Genomic DNA, 19,238 nt, shown 5'->3' with positions numbered 1-19,238 from the left:
CAGGCCCATTAGAACATAAGCTGAGTTTCCTTGTGTCTCATTCTCACCTCATGTTCCCAGCACCAGTAACCAGGCTTTGAAGGGTGTCCCAGGTTCCCTGAGTTGGTAGGAGGAATGAACGTGATGGGGGAATTGCCAGGCTCCGTGATATTAAACTGCTTCTCTGCTGCAGGACTAGTCAGTGTCTTTCCGTAGCTAACGTGCATTGGCAGAGTTTGACAAGCGCCCCATGGGAGGCACTGTTCCAAGCTTTCCCTGACTCTGAGCTGATGGGCCAACCATGAGCCCCTCACCTGGCAATGGCTCTCCCATTGGGCTCCATGATGGACAGGGCAGTTCAATGTCTGTTCCCAATGACCTCAGCCTTGGCTCCATGATTTCCTTCCCAATATTTCCATCTATAACCCTCTGTGCCCTCCTGGGACCCTCACCATTTCTCCCTGGTCCCTCCTCAGGGCCCCTGGATCCCTCTCACTCAGCCCTTGTCCCTTTCCAGATGACAAGGACTGCGTCCCAGGGTCTGGTCCTAGAGGAGAAGTTTCGACTCTGGGAACCACCTCACATGGGCACTCAGAGTTGATTCAGGTCCCTGGTGGGTGAGTGGATGGACCTCAGGTAGGTCCATGTCACGTCATTCCTGTCCTGCCCTTTATTACCGACGCTTCAACCCAGAGACCCTCCCCCACACAGAACACACATGCGAAATGTCAGATGAGAAATGACAGGAGTTTATTCAGGAGAAGGGGAAACGGGGAGGGATGGCCACCTGCCCAGTCTGAGCGACCAGGGCAGGAGCCGCAGGAGGACAGTGGGGAGGGGGGAAGGGAGGGTCTGATGGAGAAGTGTCCCCAGAAGTGGGGACTCAGGTCCTAGGAACACTCTGAGGGGGCCACTGTCTTCTCCACGGTCTTCCCGTCATGCGTGACCTGGCAGCTGTAGGCGCTGGCGGACTTCCAGTCTTGGCTGGACACGCTCAGGTAGCTGCTGGCCGCGTACTTGTTGTTGCTCTGCTTGGAGGGCTTGGTGGTCTCCACGCCCTGGGTGACGGGGGTGCCATTTTTCTTCCAGGCCACCGTCACGCTGCCCGGGTAGAAGTCACTCATGAGACACACCAGTGTGGCCTTGTTGTTGGCGAGCTCCTCAGCGGATGGCGGGAACAGAGACACGGAGGGTGCAGACTTGGGCTGACCTGTGTGGACAGAGAAGGGGGTGTAAGAGGCAGAGTCAGAGCCCAGATGTTGGGATCCCCCCCACCCCACGGACGGCCTCTGTGACTGGGCCCATGTGTTTGTTCCCCTTGGGAACCTTCCTTCCTTTTCTGTCCCCTCTTTCTACTCTCTCCCTGCACAGCAGTCAGCCCCCACCCTCCCAGAAGCTCTTCCAAGTCATCTCTCCCCTGTGACCTGGTCAAGCTCCTCCATCCGTAGCCTCAGTTTCCCCGAGTGTTACTGGGGCAAGCTCTGCTCCCTCCTCCTACTCTCCTGAGTCGAGTGTGCATTCTGCCCCAACCTCCCGGGCCCTCAGCCCAGCCTCAGGCCCCCTTCACTCATGTTTCTGGAGCCCCGGCCTCCTCTGAGGTCTGGGCTCTGCACCCAGCCGGCCAGGACGACCCCAACAGCGTGTGGAGAGGCCCAGCCTGAGCCAGCACACAGTGGGGCCGGGACCCCTGTCTCCCTGGGGCACCTGGCTCTCCAGTGAGGGCCGGGTCCTTGCAGCCAAAGCCTGGGGGCTCCTTCTGGCTCTGCCCGTCTCCCTGTGCCTGGTCCCCGGACACCAGGACCTTTGATCTCGCTGTGTTCATGGCACTGATGCCCCCGACAAGGAGCACAGAGGCCCCGCAGCCCCCTCGGCACCTCTGACCACCCCAGACTGACACGGCCGCTGGTGGCTCTGAGTCCCCCAGTCATCAGCCCTAACCCTAACACCCTTGGGCTGATGGGACACCTGGGTCCCAGGAATTATGGGGCTCCAGGGTCAGTGAGTCTCTGCCCCATGGGACCCACTCCTTTCTGACTTCCATCCTGAGGGTCAGGCTCCTGCGGGGCCAGCTTGCCCATCTCATCGTGTCTCCGTGACCCCCATCCTTGCGGCCCAACAGAGGCTCTGAGTGCTTCAGAGCGAGCCCGACCCTCCTCTCCGCCCTCCACGGATTCCCCTCCGGCAGCCCTTGGTGGCCCCGAAGGCCGGGTCCCAGTCCCAGCCTTGTCCCCGCCTCCTGTGCGGCTTTCCCAGGCCGGAGGGCATCGAGCCCTTAGCCCAGACCCTCGGGACTGGGACTGTCGCTAAGGTTGCCCCACTGACCCTGGTCAGAACCAGCCTTGGCCCCCCTGAGGGCATCTGCCCTGGAGGAGAGGAAGGGCCCCCTTTCCTAGGCCCACCCCCAGAGTCTGGGGGGCTATTGGGGTTCTGCTATTGAGGTCCTCCCTGCTGGTTACCCCAAGACCAACCTGCTTTCCCCAGAGCCCATGGAGAAAGTGGGGGTCGGTCTGTAAGGTTGGGAGGGCAGAAGGAAGCAGCCCCAGAGAGAGGAGTGACTTGCCCAAGACAGCAGAGCGGTGGGTGGGTTGGAAAAGGTGCTGAGAGCCACTTACCTAGGACGGTGAGCTGGGTCCCGCCGCCGAAGACATACCACGGTGACTGAGGCTCGGACTAAAACCCGCCGGACCAGCACCTGGGGCCTGGCCCCCGGGGGCCAGTCTGGCACAGGAACCTGCCGGGCATGACGGATGCAGGGCTGCAGCTGTGTTCTGGGGCAGGGCGGGTGGGCAGTCACCCCCCAGAGGCTGGAGCATCCCCATGCCCGGCCCCCCATCCAAGGCAGGTGGCACCCACACCTTGGAGTGACCCAGTGTGTTTGTTCTCCCTCCTCCCAAGACTGTTCTTGTCACCACCCAATCCTCAGTGCTGACAAAGTCTCTGAGCGCCGTGTCCCCTCGAGGGGCTGTGTGGTGTAGCTCAGACCTCCCGGCCTCCTCCTGGCCTCCTCCTGGCCTCCTCCTGGGGCCTCTGAGTGTTCCTTCCCCACAATTTCCCATGTTCCAGCCGAGTGAACCTCCCCTCGGGCCTATGGACACTGGGTCATTCCTGACTAATGGTGCTTCCACGTGGAGATCCCCTTCCCCTTTGTCTCCATACATTGAGACACAGTGTAGTTCCACCTCTTTCATGAAGCCTTTTCTGAGCTCTCAGACCACTGTCTTTCCATCAGTCCATCCGTCCATCCATCCATCCATCCATCCATTCATCAATCTGTCCATCCATCCATCCATCCATCCATTCATTATCTGTCCATTCGTCCAACAATGGCTCCCAACTGTTTCATGTTCTGGGACACGATTGGGACCCCTCTGGCTCTCACCCCATCTTTCCTGGAACCTCTCAGGTCAAAGCCAACAAGACCCTCATCCTGGTCAAGTCCGAGGTCCGGCCTCAGTCCCCGGACATCTCTGCCAGAGGTTCCTCTTTCTGGTGACTGTCCTCCCCTTGGTGTCTGACATCACCCACTCTCGCTCTTTCTCTCTCCCATGACTGTTGACCCCACACCCCCAGAATCCCGTTCTGCCTGTACTCCCCCTCTCTCTCTGCCTCTGCCCCCACACTGTGCACTCCAACAACTGTCTAGGGGTCTCCCTTCTCTATGTCCAGCCCGGACCTCTCTTTGTGGCTTTAGGTTCACAGGTGCTCAGCCTCCCGAACTCTTCTGGAACGCCCTGCAGGCACCTCAGACTCCACAGGCCCCATAGACTCTCCTCACACTGCCCCCCGCATCCAGCAGGCTTCTCTCCAAGCCTGGAGTCACCCCACAATCCGTTCCCCTCATGAAATCACCCTCTGTGTTAGTCATCCACCAGAAAACAAAAGCCCATTAAGATACACAAATAAACACAAACACCCAAGTCACACTCTAGAGTCAGGATGGCAAGAGTCCTCAGGCTCGGCCTGATCTGATGTCACCTCCCCATGTGGCTTATCTAACGGGGAAGCGAACCCGTTGCCCTGGGGCCAGCATTTTCCACCTGAGCAGCAGCGTCACTGGGTCATGGGTGCATGTAAGATGCGCACGTAAGATTGTTTGAAACAACATTTAATATAATATGAATATAAACGCCACCCTTGTTTCTGACTTAAAGGAAGCAAAACACACAGCTTCTAAGCAGGTTGATTATCTAAGGAAACTTCCTCAACTCCATACAGTGTATCTCCCCACATTTACAGCAACCCTCGTACTTAAAGGCAAATTCTTCATAAAAGAATTCTACAGATTCCCACCAATGAAATGAGATGGGGGGAGGTGCAAGTAATAGGAAAAAAGAGAGAACATGGTTCTTTGCAGGTGAGGAGAGAGTCTACTTAAAAAAAATAAAGCCCACGGAGCCAGATGAAGAACGATTAGACCTAATCTGAGTTCAGTGAAGTGGCCCAATACAAGGGCCACGTGCGAATATCAGCCGTTTCCCCTTCTACACAAGCAGTGACCACTTAAGACATGAGTTGGGGGACATTTTACAGCTTCAAGCCACATGGTCTTTCAAAGCCTTAGGAATAACCTGAACAGGAAATGGGCAAGGTCTGCAGAGATAAAGTGTGAGGCACTGGGCTGGAAGACACCATAGCAGAGTGAGTGTGTAGGGGCCGACCTCGTTCCTGGAGGGAAATGCTGGGTGTTGCAAAGATGCCGGTCCTTCTCCAATGAACCTGCACAGTCCACCAAATTACAGGCACCAAACGCGGATTATGAAAATGAGCGAATCGTTTCTAAAACCCAACAGCGAGAAGGATGACAGAGCAGGCACGGCTGTTTTGAAAAAATAAATTATAACCATGGTCCCAAACATCCTGTACAGCTAGGACAATTCAAACAGGTGCAATGGATATGGGATCGGATCATTAGATCACTAGAACCGTAGGGAGAATCTAATAAACCAATGGGTTAGTGTTTGATAGAAGGCGCGTTTATATTCAACAAACAGGTGACGACCGGCTCCCCATTTGGAAAATAAAAAAGGTTATGTCCTCACCGACATCAAAATGAACTCCAGCGGAAGTAAACACAAGCGAACAACCCCCCAAACACGGAAAATACCAGCATAAAATAGAAACCCGATCTTATAATATTGAAATAAAGATGACTCTGTCATGCTTGTCACGGATCACAGAAACCATAAAGAAAAAATCACACCACTCTGACATATAACCATTAAAAATGGCTTTACGGCAAAACACCCCAGTAACAAGAGGCATACAACTCAGGGGAGAATATTTGCAGCACAGAGACTGAACAAGGAGGCTGATATCTCAAATACGGGAAGAGTGTCTATAGCTCTATAAGAACACACAACCATCTCAATGGAAAACCACAACACCAACAACAGGTAAAATTATGGCCGGTAAATTCGCAAAAGACATAAAACCGGGCAATAAAAATAGGAACAGAAAATAAATTTGATCCATGATCAAATAAGCAAACACATTCTCATTTTGCTCAGCAGATGGGCAAAATAGACAGTGGCTGTCGAATGGGTTTTAGGGCAAGATGTGGAGAAATGGTAAGCAGAAACGCTCAATTTTCACTCTACAGACCTCTGTGCTTAATCTTTTTTTAACAACACGTTACTCTTGTATTAACATTCTTTTAGGAGCTAAAACTGAAATAAATCTCCTTGTGAACATTTAATAACTACAGATCATTGTGAAGCGAACATTAAAATTAGGCAAAATCCCACCGCCCAGAAACATACGCTGACATTTTTTCTACATTTTCTGACAAGCCTTGGAAAATGCACTCATATTAAAAAGTCCAATTGCGCCCTGGCTGGTCTGGCTCAGTGGATAGAGGGTTGGCCTGCAGACTGAAGGGTCTGGGTTTGATTCTGGTCAAGGGCACATGCCTGGGTTGTGGGTTCAATCCCCCAGGGTGGGGAGGCATGCAGGAGGCAGCCGATCAATGATTCTCTCTCATCATTGATGTTTCTATCCCTCTCCCTTCCTCTCTGAAATCAATAATAATAATAATAATAGTAATAATAATAAATAAAAGGCCCAATTGGGAGCATTCTGTATATCTGGCACCCAGACATCCTTTTAAAAATGGAATTTGCCATAGTACTCAAGATGCTTCAGAAACATAATTTTATGCAAAATTCCACATGGTGGATGCTCCATGCTGCCGTGATTCCCGCCTTTCTGTGGGATGTTTAGGTTCTCTCCCATCATTAACAATGCTGGGCTCATCATTTTTTGTTAAACCTTTGGTTATATCTTTGATTATTCCCCACCCCGAAAGGATGAGTTCCTAGAAGTGGAACCACACAATATGAATAAATACACTTTCCTTTATGACGATATAATGGTTGTCCATCTTAGTCTCCCATGAACAGTCTATGAGAGAGCCCGTTCCTCCCATCAACCCCTGCTACCGTCACTTCCAATGCACTGGCCATAGGGGATTTTTAAAAAATATATTTCTATTGATGTCAGAGAGAAAGGCAGAGGGAGAGAGAGATAGAAACATCAATGATGAGAGAGAATCATTGATCAGCTGCCTCCTGCACGCCCCACCCAGGGGATCAAGCCCGCAACCCAGGCCTGTGCCCTTGACCGGGAATCGAGGTCACAGTGTCCAGTCCTGGGACTCCTTCCTGTCCTGGGGCTGCGGCCCCCTCTCTGGGCCTCTATCCCTGTCTGGAAGACGGGGATGACACCAGGGCCTTACGGGGACCCTGAGCGGGAGGGCCTGTCCCTAAAATGATGAGTACAGCCTGCCCCTGCCTCCCAGAGGACTGGGGCGAGGAGAACGAGGCTCTAGTCTTAGGTGCGAAATTTAAGGGGTGCCCAAAGCCTCAGTCATCGAGATAAATACATTTTAATAAAACACTAAACATAAAAATCAACGCTAATAAATCCACAATGGACAAAATGCCAACTCTTTATATACAGCCAGCGTCTGCCCAGGCCCCCGCTCTTCACCGACCCTCCCTTCGTCCACCTCTTTCCCCCATGGCGCATGGGCTCCTTACCTGTCCTTCAGGCTCTGAGGGTTGCTTCCCACCGGGTCTTGGAGGCCTGGGCCCTGCTCCAAAGCACTGCTGGCAGGGGCAGCAGCCATGGGTGGCCACGGCAGGCCCAGCGGCCTCAGGGGCCAGCGCTCTGCTCCCCGGAGTCCTCATGGCCCACTTGGCAGGTCCTGGGCCTCATCTGCCTTCAGGGTCAAGGGCACCTCGGGCCTGATCCTCAGCGTGAGCTCCCAAGGGTCCTGCAGGGCTTGATCGATCCCCCTCACTCCAGGAGTAACGTCAAGTCCATGAATGTTGAAACCATCCAGACCTAGGTCACCTCTGGGCCTCAGTTTCCACATTTGTGAAATGGGTGCTGTTGGCAGGTGCCCCTGGTCCTCACTGGCAGTGGCCATCACCGTGTGCCCTGGCCCGAATGGCCCCATCTTCTGCCTGGGCCTTCTCCGGTGCCGGCCCCGTGCGGGTCCTCTCCGGGGTGGTTACCCCGGGGGATCCTCTTAGAGTGGCATCTGCCAACTGCCCTGCTGTGGTTGGAATCAGAGCTCAACCATCTCCCACAGTCACCCCTGCTGGCCCCGCCCCTGGGGTGCTGGGTGGGGCACACCTGCTCCTGCCCCCCTTCCCCAGGCTCCCCAAGGGCCTCTCTGGGCTATGGAGCATCTACCTCAGACCTGGAGGGCAGCCAAGCGCCCAGTGGATGAGGAATTGAATTCCTTGGGATGGGCCTGGGGCTGCTCTTCTGACCAGGCCCCCAGGCGGGGCCCCTGCACACTCCATGCCTGCCAGTCAAGCCCGGCCCTTCCTTGGCTGGTGTGGTCAAACCTGGTAAGTTTGGTCAACTCCTGGGCTAGGCCAGGGTCCAGCAGGGAGTCATCCATCCCCCTCTCTCCAGGAGGAGCGTCAAGCTCAGGGATCTTGGAACCACCCAGACTCAGGTCACCTCCGGCCTCAGTTTCCTTGTCTGTGAAGTGGGGAGAGCTCCTCTGCAGCAGGAGGGCCCGAGGGTGAATGGGATCATGCATCTGCTAAGCGCCAGCACAGAGCAGGCGTTGAACCAATGCCGGTTCCCCGTCCACCTCTCTTACTTGGGCTTCAGAGCAGCTCCGCAGTGATGGCGATCCTTTTGAGCTCAGCGTGTCAGCATTTTGAAAAACCCTAACTTAACTCTGGTGCCGTGTCACATATAGAATTTTTTTGATATTTGCAACTATAGTAAAACAAAGATGTATATTTTTGATATTTATTTTATGTATTTAAATGCCATTTAACAAAGAAAAATCAACCAAAAAAAATGAGTTCATAGGTTCGCCATCACTGGCCTAGTGTGTCCTTGAGCCAAGTGTCCCTGTTCTACGGGTGAGGAAACAAAGGACCAAGAAGGCGAATGCAGGACCCAAGGCGGCTCCAGGGTGCAGGTGCAGGGTGAGCTGGAACCTAGCAGTGACCTTGTCCCTGCACTTCCAGCCCTCACCACCCGGAAGGCTTGTGCTCTGCTCCCCGGGGAGCCCAGGTGTGGGCTGTGCTGGGCAGGGTGCAGGCGGGATGGGCTGCCCAGGTGCTTGGGGTCGGGGCTTGCTTGAAAACCCAGGAACATAACACATAATGTGACGATGAGAGTGACGCTGCTTGTGTAGCCCTGACAACGGGGTGTGCTCCCTGCTGAGCTCAGGTGACCTCCCCTTTTGAAGATGAGGACATTGCTGTTCAAGCAGCTTCCGTACTTCCTGGGCGACACGCAGCCAGGAGGCCTGGCCCTCGCACGGCTCCAGGGCGTGCTTTGTGGGTCTCCGCGGGCTCACACTGCTGGTGTCTGGGAGAACTCGGGTGGTAGGTTCCTGCCTGTCACACCCAGCACCCACCCGCTTGCTTTCCAGTTGCCTTTGGGCCACAGGATCCTTCATACATCCGCTCAACTCCGGAGCTGCAGCCCCTAGGGCTCCTGGTTTTCTGCTTCAGCAACTACAAAGGGGGCCCCAGCCCTCACCAACCTTGACTTTCCTGGGAGGTCCCTGGCCCGTGTTTTGAGTCAGGTACTCATGACCTCTCCTGCTGCCCTTGGTGAAAATCAATCCAGATGTTTCCATGGGAGGCGGTAACACATTGCCTGGGACTTCAGTTTGTTGGTGTTGACAACGGTTGCTGGGAGACCACTGTCTGAAGGTCTCTTCGTATCTGCACGTCTCGTGAGCAAAGGCACCGATTGCCCTTGTGTTGGACCATCTTTTCCAGGATGTTTGCAGAGAGGGTGTGTCCCTCTGGAGCAACATGTGCTTACCGGCCGGTATGAAAGATTTGGGGTCCCCCAGCTTGGATGTGCGGCTGTCACCTGGCCCTTTTTATGGCATCTTGGGGGTGCTCAGAGGACTGATGTCGGACGCTGATATTCCAGCTGATATTCTTGATGACACTGATACTCTAGGTACGTAAGTAATGAACTATGAACAACAGAGTGGCCTTTGTCTCGGACCCAGGAGTCTCGTGTCTCCGGCCAGCACCCGGGAATCTACGGCAGGCTTGCTTTTCAGCCTGCAAGGAGTCAAAACTCTCAGACTTTCTACTGCTCCTGACAAGGGCAATAATGAGCAGCAAGGAAGAAGTCAAGTTGATGGTGATCAGGGCTTAACGGTTTGACCGAACTCATCAGAGCAGCTTTCAAGGATCCCCAGGCTGGATCTTCCCACTCCCCGAACACAGCTCAGGCAGCGTCTGGGGGATGAGGTCCAGAGCTCAGGGCTGGACCGCACAACACCCGCTCCCCTGGCCTGGGAGATGGTCAAGGCACCGAACAGTGACAGGGTGTGGGTGCCTGGGGGGCCCCTGACCCAGTGCAGCTCCTCCCCATTTTGGTGCTTGGCTCACTTCAGCCTCTGACCTCGGGCTCCGGGTACCTTGGGGACCAGGGGTTCCACTGGAATTGTTCTCTTCCCATCACCCACTGCTCAGAGCCCAGAAGGTGTGGTTGCCCCGGGGACAGCCCCGGAGCTTGGGGGGGAGAAGGGACTGTCCCTAAATGCAACATCCCCAGCTGCCCCCCTCCCCCACCCCAGCACCTGCCATGACCCCTGGGCAGACACCACCACAGACCACATCCTCCTGCGGTGGCTGCGGTCGGAAATCCGAGTCTGGCTGGACCCTGGGGACCTTCGAGGGATGGCCTGGGCTTTCCCAGAGGGTACAGCTGCAGCTCTGTCCCACCCAGGCCTGCTCCCCGCCCCCTCCCTAGCCTCCTGCTCATCCTCCATCCCACAGGCCCCGCAGACCCTGCCTGAGGCGGTGGGCTCCTCTCCCCAGCCCAGGTCTCCCCAGCTCTCTGCGCCCCTCCATTCCCAAACTCAAGCCACTGGTCCTTCTCACCTCACCTTGAGAATGTCATTGTCTTTCCCGTGGGGGTCGGAGAGAGGGTCTGGGGCAGAGTGTCACAGGATCCATCTAGGGATATGACAACGGTTCTGAAATCTCTGAGTCCCTCTGAGGGGTCCCCAGGAGGCGACAGAGAAGATGCTGGCTCCTCGGGAGACCCTGGGAGTGCAGCCCCCTCCAGCAAATGGGGGGAGAATACCGCTGGTTCCCTAGAGAACAGGGACTCACCCACCTGGTGGGGGTCCTCCAGCTTCTGCTGATGAGAAACAGGCACAGAGAGGGCGACTTTCCTCCCTAAGACACACAGCAACCTGGTGTGAAGACCATGTTCTGGGGCCAGCGAGACCTGGGAGGATGCACCTTTTTTGGACGTGGGGTGGGGCCAGCCTGGAACTGGGGGCTTTGGGAAATGTCAGTGCTTGAACCTCTAACTCTCCAGGTCCAGCTGCCCAAAGTGCAGCCAGGAAGGAGAGATTCCAGGAGGGGGCAGCAGAGACCAGCAGTAGAGGGAGGCAAGGCCCCAGAAAGGGCTGGAGCTCCAAGGGGAAGGCAGGCAGGAGAGCAGGGGAGGCGCCCCTGGAGGGGTGGAGGGGGGAGGAGGGGAAGGGCTGGGGGAGAGGGGCGGGGATGCAGGACCCAGGCACCCACCTCACCCCTAGAACTGGGAACGGGTGTTGGGAGAGGTAAGTGAGGCGAGTTGTGCCGGTTTAGGAAGGATCCTGATTTTCCTTCACGTTTGCATGTTTATTCATCATGGAATATATATTTTAAAAAATATTTTTATTGATTTCAGAGAGGAAGGGAGAGAGAGAGAGAGAGAGAGACATCAATGATGAGAGAGAATCATTGATTGGCTGCTTCCTGCACGCCTCCTCCCGGGGACCAAGCCCGAGACCCGGGCACATGCCCTGACCTGGAACTGACTGCGGGGCCCTTCAGTCCCCAGGCTGACTCTCTATCCACTGAGCCAAGTCGGCCAGGGCTCATGGAATATTGTATTAATTTCGATTTCAAAAAATATCGCATTAAATATGACTCTCTCAGTGACTGGGTTTTTGGAGCCAGGCACTCTCCTTCCACCTCCTGGAACTTGTCACGGCTTCTGAGAGGAGAGGGAGGAGCAGAAGCTGGAGAGGCGCTGAGACGACCCCGGGGCTCAGCGAGTGGGTGGGGGCACCTCTGGAGCCACCAGTGCTGACAACAGTCTCCAAACTCAGACTCGCCCCCACCTGACACTTCTCAGCCCGAGACAGAGGCTCGAGGGCTCAGAGAAGCTGCTGAGTCCCCCAGCCCTGGGGAGGGGGGCCCAGGAGGACTCCTGACCCTGAGGCCTGACCTACAGCTGCTCAGACAGCGGGTGAGCGTGGGCACCAGGCCCAGGGGGCAGGTTTCTGTCCCACTTCCCCATCCGCCTGTGTCACTGTGAGCATTACCACTGTTGTCCCACACCTGACAGTAATAGTCGGCCTCGTCCTGGGCCTGGGTCCCGCTGATGGTCAGGGTGGCCGTGTTCCCTGAGTTGGAGCCGGAGAATCGGTCTGGGATCCCTGAGGGCCGGTTGCTATCTCTATAGATGACAAGCACGGGGGCCTGGCCGGGCTTCTGCTGGTACCAGTAAGTATATCTATTTCCAATGTTGTCTCCCCCACACGTGAGCCTGGCCGTCTGTCCCGGGTTCACCGACACCGAGGGCGGCTGCGTCAGCGCATAGGAGGCCACACAGGCTGCAGGAGGAAGAGGAGGCAGGAGGGTGAGAGCCCCTTCCCAGGCACCCCCTGCTGCCCCTCCCGCCTGAGCTCCAGGGACTCCCAGGCCCCAGGGCGCCCTCTCACCCCCCTCAGCCCAGGTGGCCTGGGCTCCCGGGGATGGAGCCTCTGAGCAACGAGCCCCCCTTCCTGCTGCAGGGGAGCCCTCAGGCCCTCAGAGCCTTGAGCACAGGGGGCGCCGCCCCAGCCCTGAGCCAGCAGCAGGGCCTGAGCCTCCTGCCCCACTGGCAGCGCCCCTGAGCTCAGAGGCAGCCAGGCGGGTGCAGGCCCTGGGGCTGGGCGGGTGTGAGCCGGGCAGCACCTGTGCAGTGAGCCAGGAGGCCGAGGAGGAGAGGGGTCCAGGCCATGGTGGGCGCCCTGACTCTGCTCCCTGAGGCCCAGGCTGCAGGGCACCTCCCAGGCCTCTCTTATCCCCTGGACACAGCTGTGGGGCATGCAAATCAGCCAGGCCCAGGGGCTGCTGGGAGCTGGTGGCTTCTGAGAAGGGCTCAGCCCAGGGACTCAGGGAGGGAGGGGCAGCCTCTGCAGATCCCATGGTCTGGGGTGACATCTGCCACAGCAGGGGGTGGGGGAGGGGGAGGGTGCCTGCATTGGCTGAAAGAATCCTACAGGTGACATCACACGCTTAGGGGTGAGGTCCTGCTTCATCTCAGGGCCTGGGCCTCAGAGACCGAATCACATTGATCCTTTGTCAACAACACATGGAGTTTTCTTTATTTAAATCTGTTTTTATTGATTTCAGAGAGAGGAAGGGAGAGGCACAGAGAGAGAAACATCAATGACGAGAGAGGAACATAGACGGGCTGTCTCCTGCACGCCCCCTACTGGGCATCTAGCCCCCAACCGGTCCCAGTGCCCCGATAGGAATTGGACCGTGGCCTCCTGGTCGACAGGTCACAGCTCCATGCTCAGCCACTGGCCACATGGAACTCTTGAAAGCACTCCTGGTGGGGTCAGTGTCCGCCCTGGGCTGTGAGTTATCAGGCAGATCACAGGTGCCGTGCCTCAGTCTCCCCATTGTGCAGTCGGGGCCGGGACAGGGCAGGTGCTAAAAGGAATCTTTGAGGTGTAGGGAATGAGAGGCAGCTGCCAAGCGGAGTAAGTCTTTATGCAGTGGTTCTCAACCTTCTGGCCCTTTAAATACAGTTCCTCATGTTGTGACCCAACCATAAAATTATTTTCGTTGCTACTTCATAACTGTAATGTTGCTACTGTGATGAATCGTCATGTAAATATCTGATATGCAGGATGGTCTCAGGTGACCCCTGTGAAAGGGTGGTTCAACCGCCAAAGGGGTCGTGACCCACAGGTTGAGAACCGCTGCTTTAAGGGAATGCGTCTCGCCAATAACTTGTCCCGCTGGGGGTTATATTCAGGAATAAAATAACCTAATCGAAGAAATGAGGTCAGGACCAGTTCACTGAGCACCAGGGGAAGTTCAGGCCCTGGGACAGGAAGCCCAGGACTTCCCAGCCACGGGCCCAGGAATGGGCGCAGCAGTGTCAAGGGTGATGGTGTGTAAACCTGTCCTTTAGGTTTGAGGTTAAGGTTACTGACCCTCTGGCCCAGGCCCATCTTAAGGCCCCTGATGTCAGGCCCACCCCATCTGCAGGTGGCTTTGCCAGGTGGCTCTCTGGCGCCCCCTGGTGGCGGCCCCGCCCTGCCTGTGGAGGTGCAGGGCTGACCTCTGCCCAGGTGTAGAGATAGATGCACAACCCACTGCTCAGGTGGAGACTCCCTGGTCCCGGGGCTGCTGGCCGTAGGGGAGGGGGACGGGCTCCTCTCTGTGTGACCCCTGACCCCCTCCACCAGGCAGGGAGGCTCAGGTCACCCACTAACCGGTGAAAACAAAGGGAGCACAGCCAGCAGCCTCAGGGAAGGAGGGGAGCGTGTGTGTGTGTGTGTGTGTGTGTGTGTGTGTGTGTGTGTGAGGAGCTGGGTCAGGCCTGCCCTGCGGCAGAGTCAGGTGTGATCCAGGACAGTGAGCAGGGGCCAGGGGGGCTCTGGGCTGCAGGCCTGTCCCCGGCTGAGGTGTGGAACGTGGGGTGCAGTGAGGGTCGCTGGGTGATGAGGAGGGTTCCAGATAACCAGTCAGGAGGTCTGGGAGCAGCTGGGCACATCCACTGCCCGGGGGTCCCCAGGAAGGCTCGCTGGGCAGGGACAGGTGAGAGGCAGGGGGCTCAGACACACCTCTGGCCGCTCCCTGCTCAGGGGCTGAAGACATTCAGGGAGGCGGTTGCTAATCTCCCCAGCTTCCTGCCCTCCACGCAGCCCTGTGGGGACTCCAGCTGCTGCGTGCGCCTCTGGTCCTGAACCGGCTCCCGAGGGCCCCTGTGGGTGACCCACCCCACATTCCTGCAGGTCCCCCCGCCTGGCTGGCCTGGCCCCACCACAGAGGTGGGGGGAGCGCTTGGCCCAGAAAGGAGGGCTGCCAGGTGAGTGCTGTTCACCGCGGGGGAGGGGAGCGGAGGACAGGGCCTGGGTGGTCTTGGGTTCCATAGACGACCAAATGGCAAAGTGTTAGTGACAGGGACAGAGACAGAATCCTGGGGACCAGCTAGAATTGTGAGAAATAGGAACCCTGCCCTGTTCACCGTGACTGTTTTGTTCTGATTAAAGGAGCCACCTTCTCGCCTGGGACCTGGGAGCTCACCTGGGATTGCCGCCCATCCTCCCCACCAGGGAGCTGCCTGTGATCATGGAAAGATGACCAGCCTGGTTGCAGAACCCAGAGCTGCAGCCCTTTGCACACCCACAGGCCTTTGCAAATCTCCAGCCCCATTACCTGTGAACTGCCACTTGGCACACCCATTGCCTACGTCCCCTGTAATCCTTGTCCTTCTCCCCAACACAAGCAGCGGGCTTATGGGGGGCAGAGCAGATTTCTGTGGGTGACCTGCTGCTCTCCCAGGCTGCAGCAGGATGGGAATCAACGCTCATATGATTCCTCCCTGTCTCCGCTGAATTGGCTCCAGGAGGGACAGGCAGCGCGGCCCACGGATTGTCCGGTTCCTCTGCCAGGAGACAGTCCCCAGGCGGGACCCGCAGTGGTGTCTGCACTTCCTCCCTCATCATGTGAAACCTCAGGACAAGAAGAAACCTGGGTAGCAGGGGCTGGGTCTCAGGGCCTCTGGGGGGTCCCCACAGCCAGTGAAATGTGGGGGTGTCTCATCCAAGATCCCTGACGGCACAGCCCCTGGGCCTCTACCCGCTGCTTCTACCCAAGAAGAAGGGGCTTCGCCAGGACTGCTGGGCCACCTCTCTCCTCGCTCACATGACAGCTGATGCCATGAGGGACGTGCGAGGAGTTTCTAAAGCTGTTGTGTCTATAAGGCGGCCAATATCCCTGCTCAGAGCAGCCCCTCATCCACCATTTCCATCAACAGGAACAGAGGCCCCGAGAGGACAGAGGACCCGCTGAGTCCCCCAGTGCTGCCTGGGCTGGGCCAGGCCGGGGAGGACTCCTGACCCTGAGGCCTGACAGACAGCTGCTCAGACAGCAGGTGAGCGTGGGCACCCGGCCCGGCGGGCAGGTTTCTGTCCCACTTCCCCACCCGCCTGAGTCACTGTGAGTAACTGCCAGGTGCTCCCACTGCCATAAGGTGCACCACAGTAATACTCTCCTTCGTCCTCAGCCTGGAGGTTGGAGATGGTTAAGTAGCGGTCGGCCCCGGAGCTGGAGCCCGAGAAGCGATCAGGGATCCCGTCCCCCTTGGTGTGGCTTCCGTCGCTGTTAACCCTCATCAAATTCCGAGGGGCCTGTCCTGGTCTCTGCTGAAACCACCGAATAAAGTAGTTGCTGTGCTCAGCGCTGAGGGTGCAGGTGAGCTTGGCCGAGGCCCCCAGGGCGGCAGAGGCAGATGGCGGCTGGGTGAGCACAGGCAGAGCACAGAGACCTGCGGACAGAAAACACAAGAGCGATGCCCACTGCACCCCAATGAGCAGGCGCCCCTGGGACTGAGCTTGGAGGGAGAATCGGGGGCAGGACCCCAGGTGCTGTGGCCGCTCTGACCTGTGGAGACGACGAGGGGCAGGAGGTAGAGGGGAAGCCAGGCCATGGTGGGAGGGTCCTGAGCGCTGCCTGAGGCTGCCCAGCTGGCACTGACCCTGCCAGCTCCTGTCTTATCCTCTCTGCCTACAGCTCACGGGGGAGGAGCAGGGATGCAAATGTGCTCTCTGGGCCCAGCCAGGGTCTGTCTCAGCTGCTGGCCCAGCCCTGAGCCCAGGGCCTCCTGTGGGGCCTGCCCTGGGGCAGAGGGCAGGTGTGGGTTTCATTGCTAAGAGCTGGTTGGCCCAACAGAAGGGTCTTCACAGGAGCTCAGTCCTGCTCTTTGTACTTGACTCAGCCCAGGGGACTCTGACCTCTAAAGGCCCCCAACCAGGACCCACAGCGCCCCCTGGTGTCCCCAGGGTGAATGTCACCTGCCTGTGCAGCTGGTTCATCACCATGACTGCTTCTGAGAGCTTCCTGGAGGCTGACAGGTGGGGAGTGTGTGCCTGGGCCCCTCACTCAGTGTCATAGGAGCCCACACCCTCCTCTGCTGGGGGGCCAGCCTCTCCTCCTGGCCAATGAGGAGGGAGCGTTCTTGGGAGGTGAATGATTTTCCCAGAATCCCCAGACAGAGATGATGATCAAGACTCCAATGCAGGAGAAACACCTCAGAGCCTGAGGTTTCATCCCCTCCCTGCCCTGCCCCTACCAGGCTCCCCCTTCTGCCTTCCTCCTTGCTTCACCCAGGCCTCCTGAGCCCTCCTGTCCCCGCCCTCTTTTCTCTATTCAGGTGTCTGTCCTCCCTGAGTCTGGTCTGAACAGCGCTCAGATCCTCATGGTGTTGGCATGGGTGTTTCCAGGGAAACATGGATCTGTGTGTGGACTGAGGGGAGGACATACCCTGCTCCCCTCGGAGCTGACACCACGGGGTCCTGTGTCCAAGGCACATGGGAATCAGGTCCTGCTTAGGGCCCGTGTGAGGCCAGGCTGCTGGCCGTTTGGACCAGGATTGCTCTTCTGACCTGGCCAAGGCCATTGAGTGTGGAGCAGGGTCAGGACAGGAACAGGAAGCCTTTGGTTTTATGAAGCACATTTGGTAAGAAAGCAGGTTCACCCAACATCCCTGATGGATGTGTTGGTTGTCCACCTGGTCCTGCTGAGGATGCGATGAAATGGTTCACTCCCACACGTTGGTGACGCTGGACATGGAAGTCAAGTGGGAGGCGCTTGGTGATTCATGAGCACAGACCGACAGACCCCTGGCCACTGCTCAGCGTTTGGTCTAAAGAGGGAACTGACATGAGCCCAGGGCACCTGCCTCAGACACACCCCCTGCTGCTCCCAGCTGAGGGGCCACCAGCTCCCCTCTCCCTTCCCACCCAATGCTGCTCCTCCTCACACCCACACCTCAGGGTCTCCCCAGGGGCCCTGCTGGCCACTCCTGCTGCCCAGTCCTCACCCCTGAGCTGTGGGCTCGTGACCACGTGGGAGGAAACCAGTTAGTTCCGTCCTGGGCGACCTGACCTCCATAGAAGGGTCTGAGCTGGGGACTGAGGCCCACATGGCCCTTTGTGGGGAACAGCAGGTCACCCCGTCCATGGACATTCCTGATTGTCAGCCTTCCCTCCAGATCCCTGCGCCCAACACAGCGTCATGGCTCGGGGAGGTTCATGGAAATGACCTTCCCACCGAGAAGGGTACTCCCAGCAGCATTTATTTATTTATTTTTAAAATATATTTTTTATTGATTTCAGAGAGAGCAGGGAGGGAGAGAGAATAGAAACATCATTGATAAGAGAGAATCATTGACTGGCTGCTTAATGCATGCCCCCTAATAGGGATGGAGCCTGCAACCTGGGCACGAGCCCTTGATCAGAATCAAACCTGGGACTCATCAGTCTGCAGGCCGATGCTCTATCCACTGAGCCACACCAGCGAGGCCCAGCAACTTTTCTTTTAAAGTTCAAAAGGCCCATTGTCATCATGACACTGATGGGTGATACAAGTGTCTGGGAGCCCAGGTTCCTGTAAACTGTGCTTCTATTGAACATGGAGGGGTCACTGTGGAGCTGATGTGGCTGCTGTTACAGACGTTCCCGCTCACGGTGTCCAGGCCCCTCCCGGGGGCCGTCCCAATGCACCCACACTCGTCATGGGCCTCCTGCTCCTGGACATGACCCATGGCTGACAGGGCTCCAGGTGGGATCGTCCACAGGTGCCCGAAGCTGCCCCTGCTCTCGCTCAACACAGACGGGCAGCTGTGCTCAGGGCTTGGTCTGCAGTCCTCGGGGCTGGAGGAGAGGGTGACACAGGGAGGTTTCTGTCCCACTTCCCCATCCGCCTGTGTCACTGTGCACTTCAGCATTGTTGTCCCACACCACACAGTAATATTCGGCCTCGTCCTGGGCCTGGGCCCCGCTGATGGTCATGGTGTTCGTGTCCCCAGAGTAAGAGTCAGAAAATCGCTCAGGGATCCCTGAGGGCCGTTCGTTGTTACCATAGATGACCACCACAGGGGCCTGGCTGGGCTTCTGCTGCACCCAGCTTGGATAATATTGTGTTATGGGATTTCCCTGGCAGGTGATCCTGGCTGTCTGTCCTGGGGCCACAGACACTGCTGGGGGCTGAGTCACTCCTGAAGAGGCCACAGGACCTGTAAGAGAGGAGAGGAGAGGAGAGGTGAGTGTGGGCATGAGGCTCTCAGTCGCAGAGGCCCACACCCCCCAGTGTTCCCCTGTGCTGAGCTGAAGGTCATGGCCAGGCTGCTCCCTGGTTTCTGGGCCTAAGCCTGGGGGCAGCACCTGTGCAGAGTGTGAGGAGGGGGAGCAGGAGGGTCCAGGCCATGGTGAGGCTCCAGGCTCTGCTCTGAGCCCTCAGCTGGGGTGTGGTCTTCAAGGCTCTCACCCCTGGGTGGGCGGGGCCTCATGCAAATCCACTTCCTTCCTTCTGGGCCTCAGGGGTGTCTCCCTGCTGAGCAGCACAGGGCTCAGTGGAGGAGGCTGTGCCAGGGCACCATGCACAGGCCTGAGCCAGGTCCCCTAGCGCCCTGTGCTGTCCAGTTAGAAAGCTCTGTCTGGCTTGTGTGGCCCGATGTTGGAGCATCGACCA

General features: G+C 57.4%; 2 gene segments (V, D, J or C); both read right to left on the bottom strand.

Annotated features, from left to right (window-relative positions):
• LOC138997547 (immunoglobulin lambda-1 light chain-like) overlaps window positions 1-19,238 on the bottom strand; it is a 92,677-nt gene that overhangs the window by 8,200 nt on the left and 65,239 nt on the right.
• Window positions 708-19,238, bottom strand: part of LOC138997546 (immunoglobulin lambda variable 4-3-like) — a 69,041-nt gene continuing 50,510 nt past the window's right edge. Inside the window, 2 exon segments of the V gene segment in view lie at window positions 708-1,189; window positions 2,592-2,628. Of these exon segments, the coding sequence occupies window positions 870-1,189; window positions 2,592-2,628 (357 nt within the window).

This window comes from Myotis yumanensis, unplaced genomic scaffold, assembly GCF_028538775.1.
Source record: "Myotis yumanensis isolate MYYU_CA2020_CCGP unplaced genomic scaffold, mMyoYum1.0.hap1 SCAF_19, whole genome shotgun sequence".
NCBI classification, from domain to species: domain Eukaryota; kingdom Metazoa; phylum Chordata; class Mammalia; order Chiroptera; family Vespertilionidae; genus Myotis; species Myotis yumanensis.
This window is presented reverse-complemented; position numbering and strand designations above follow the sequence as displayed.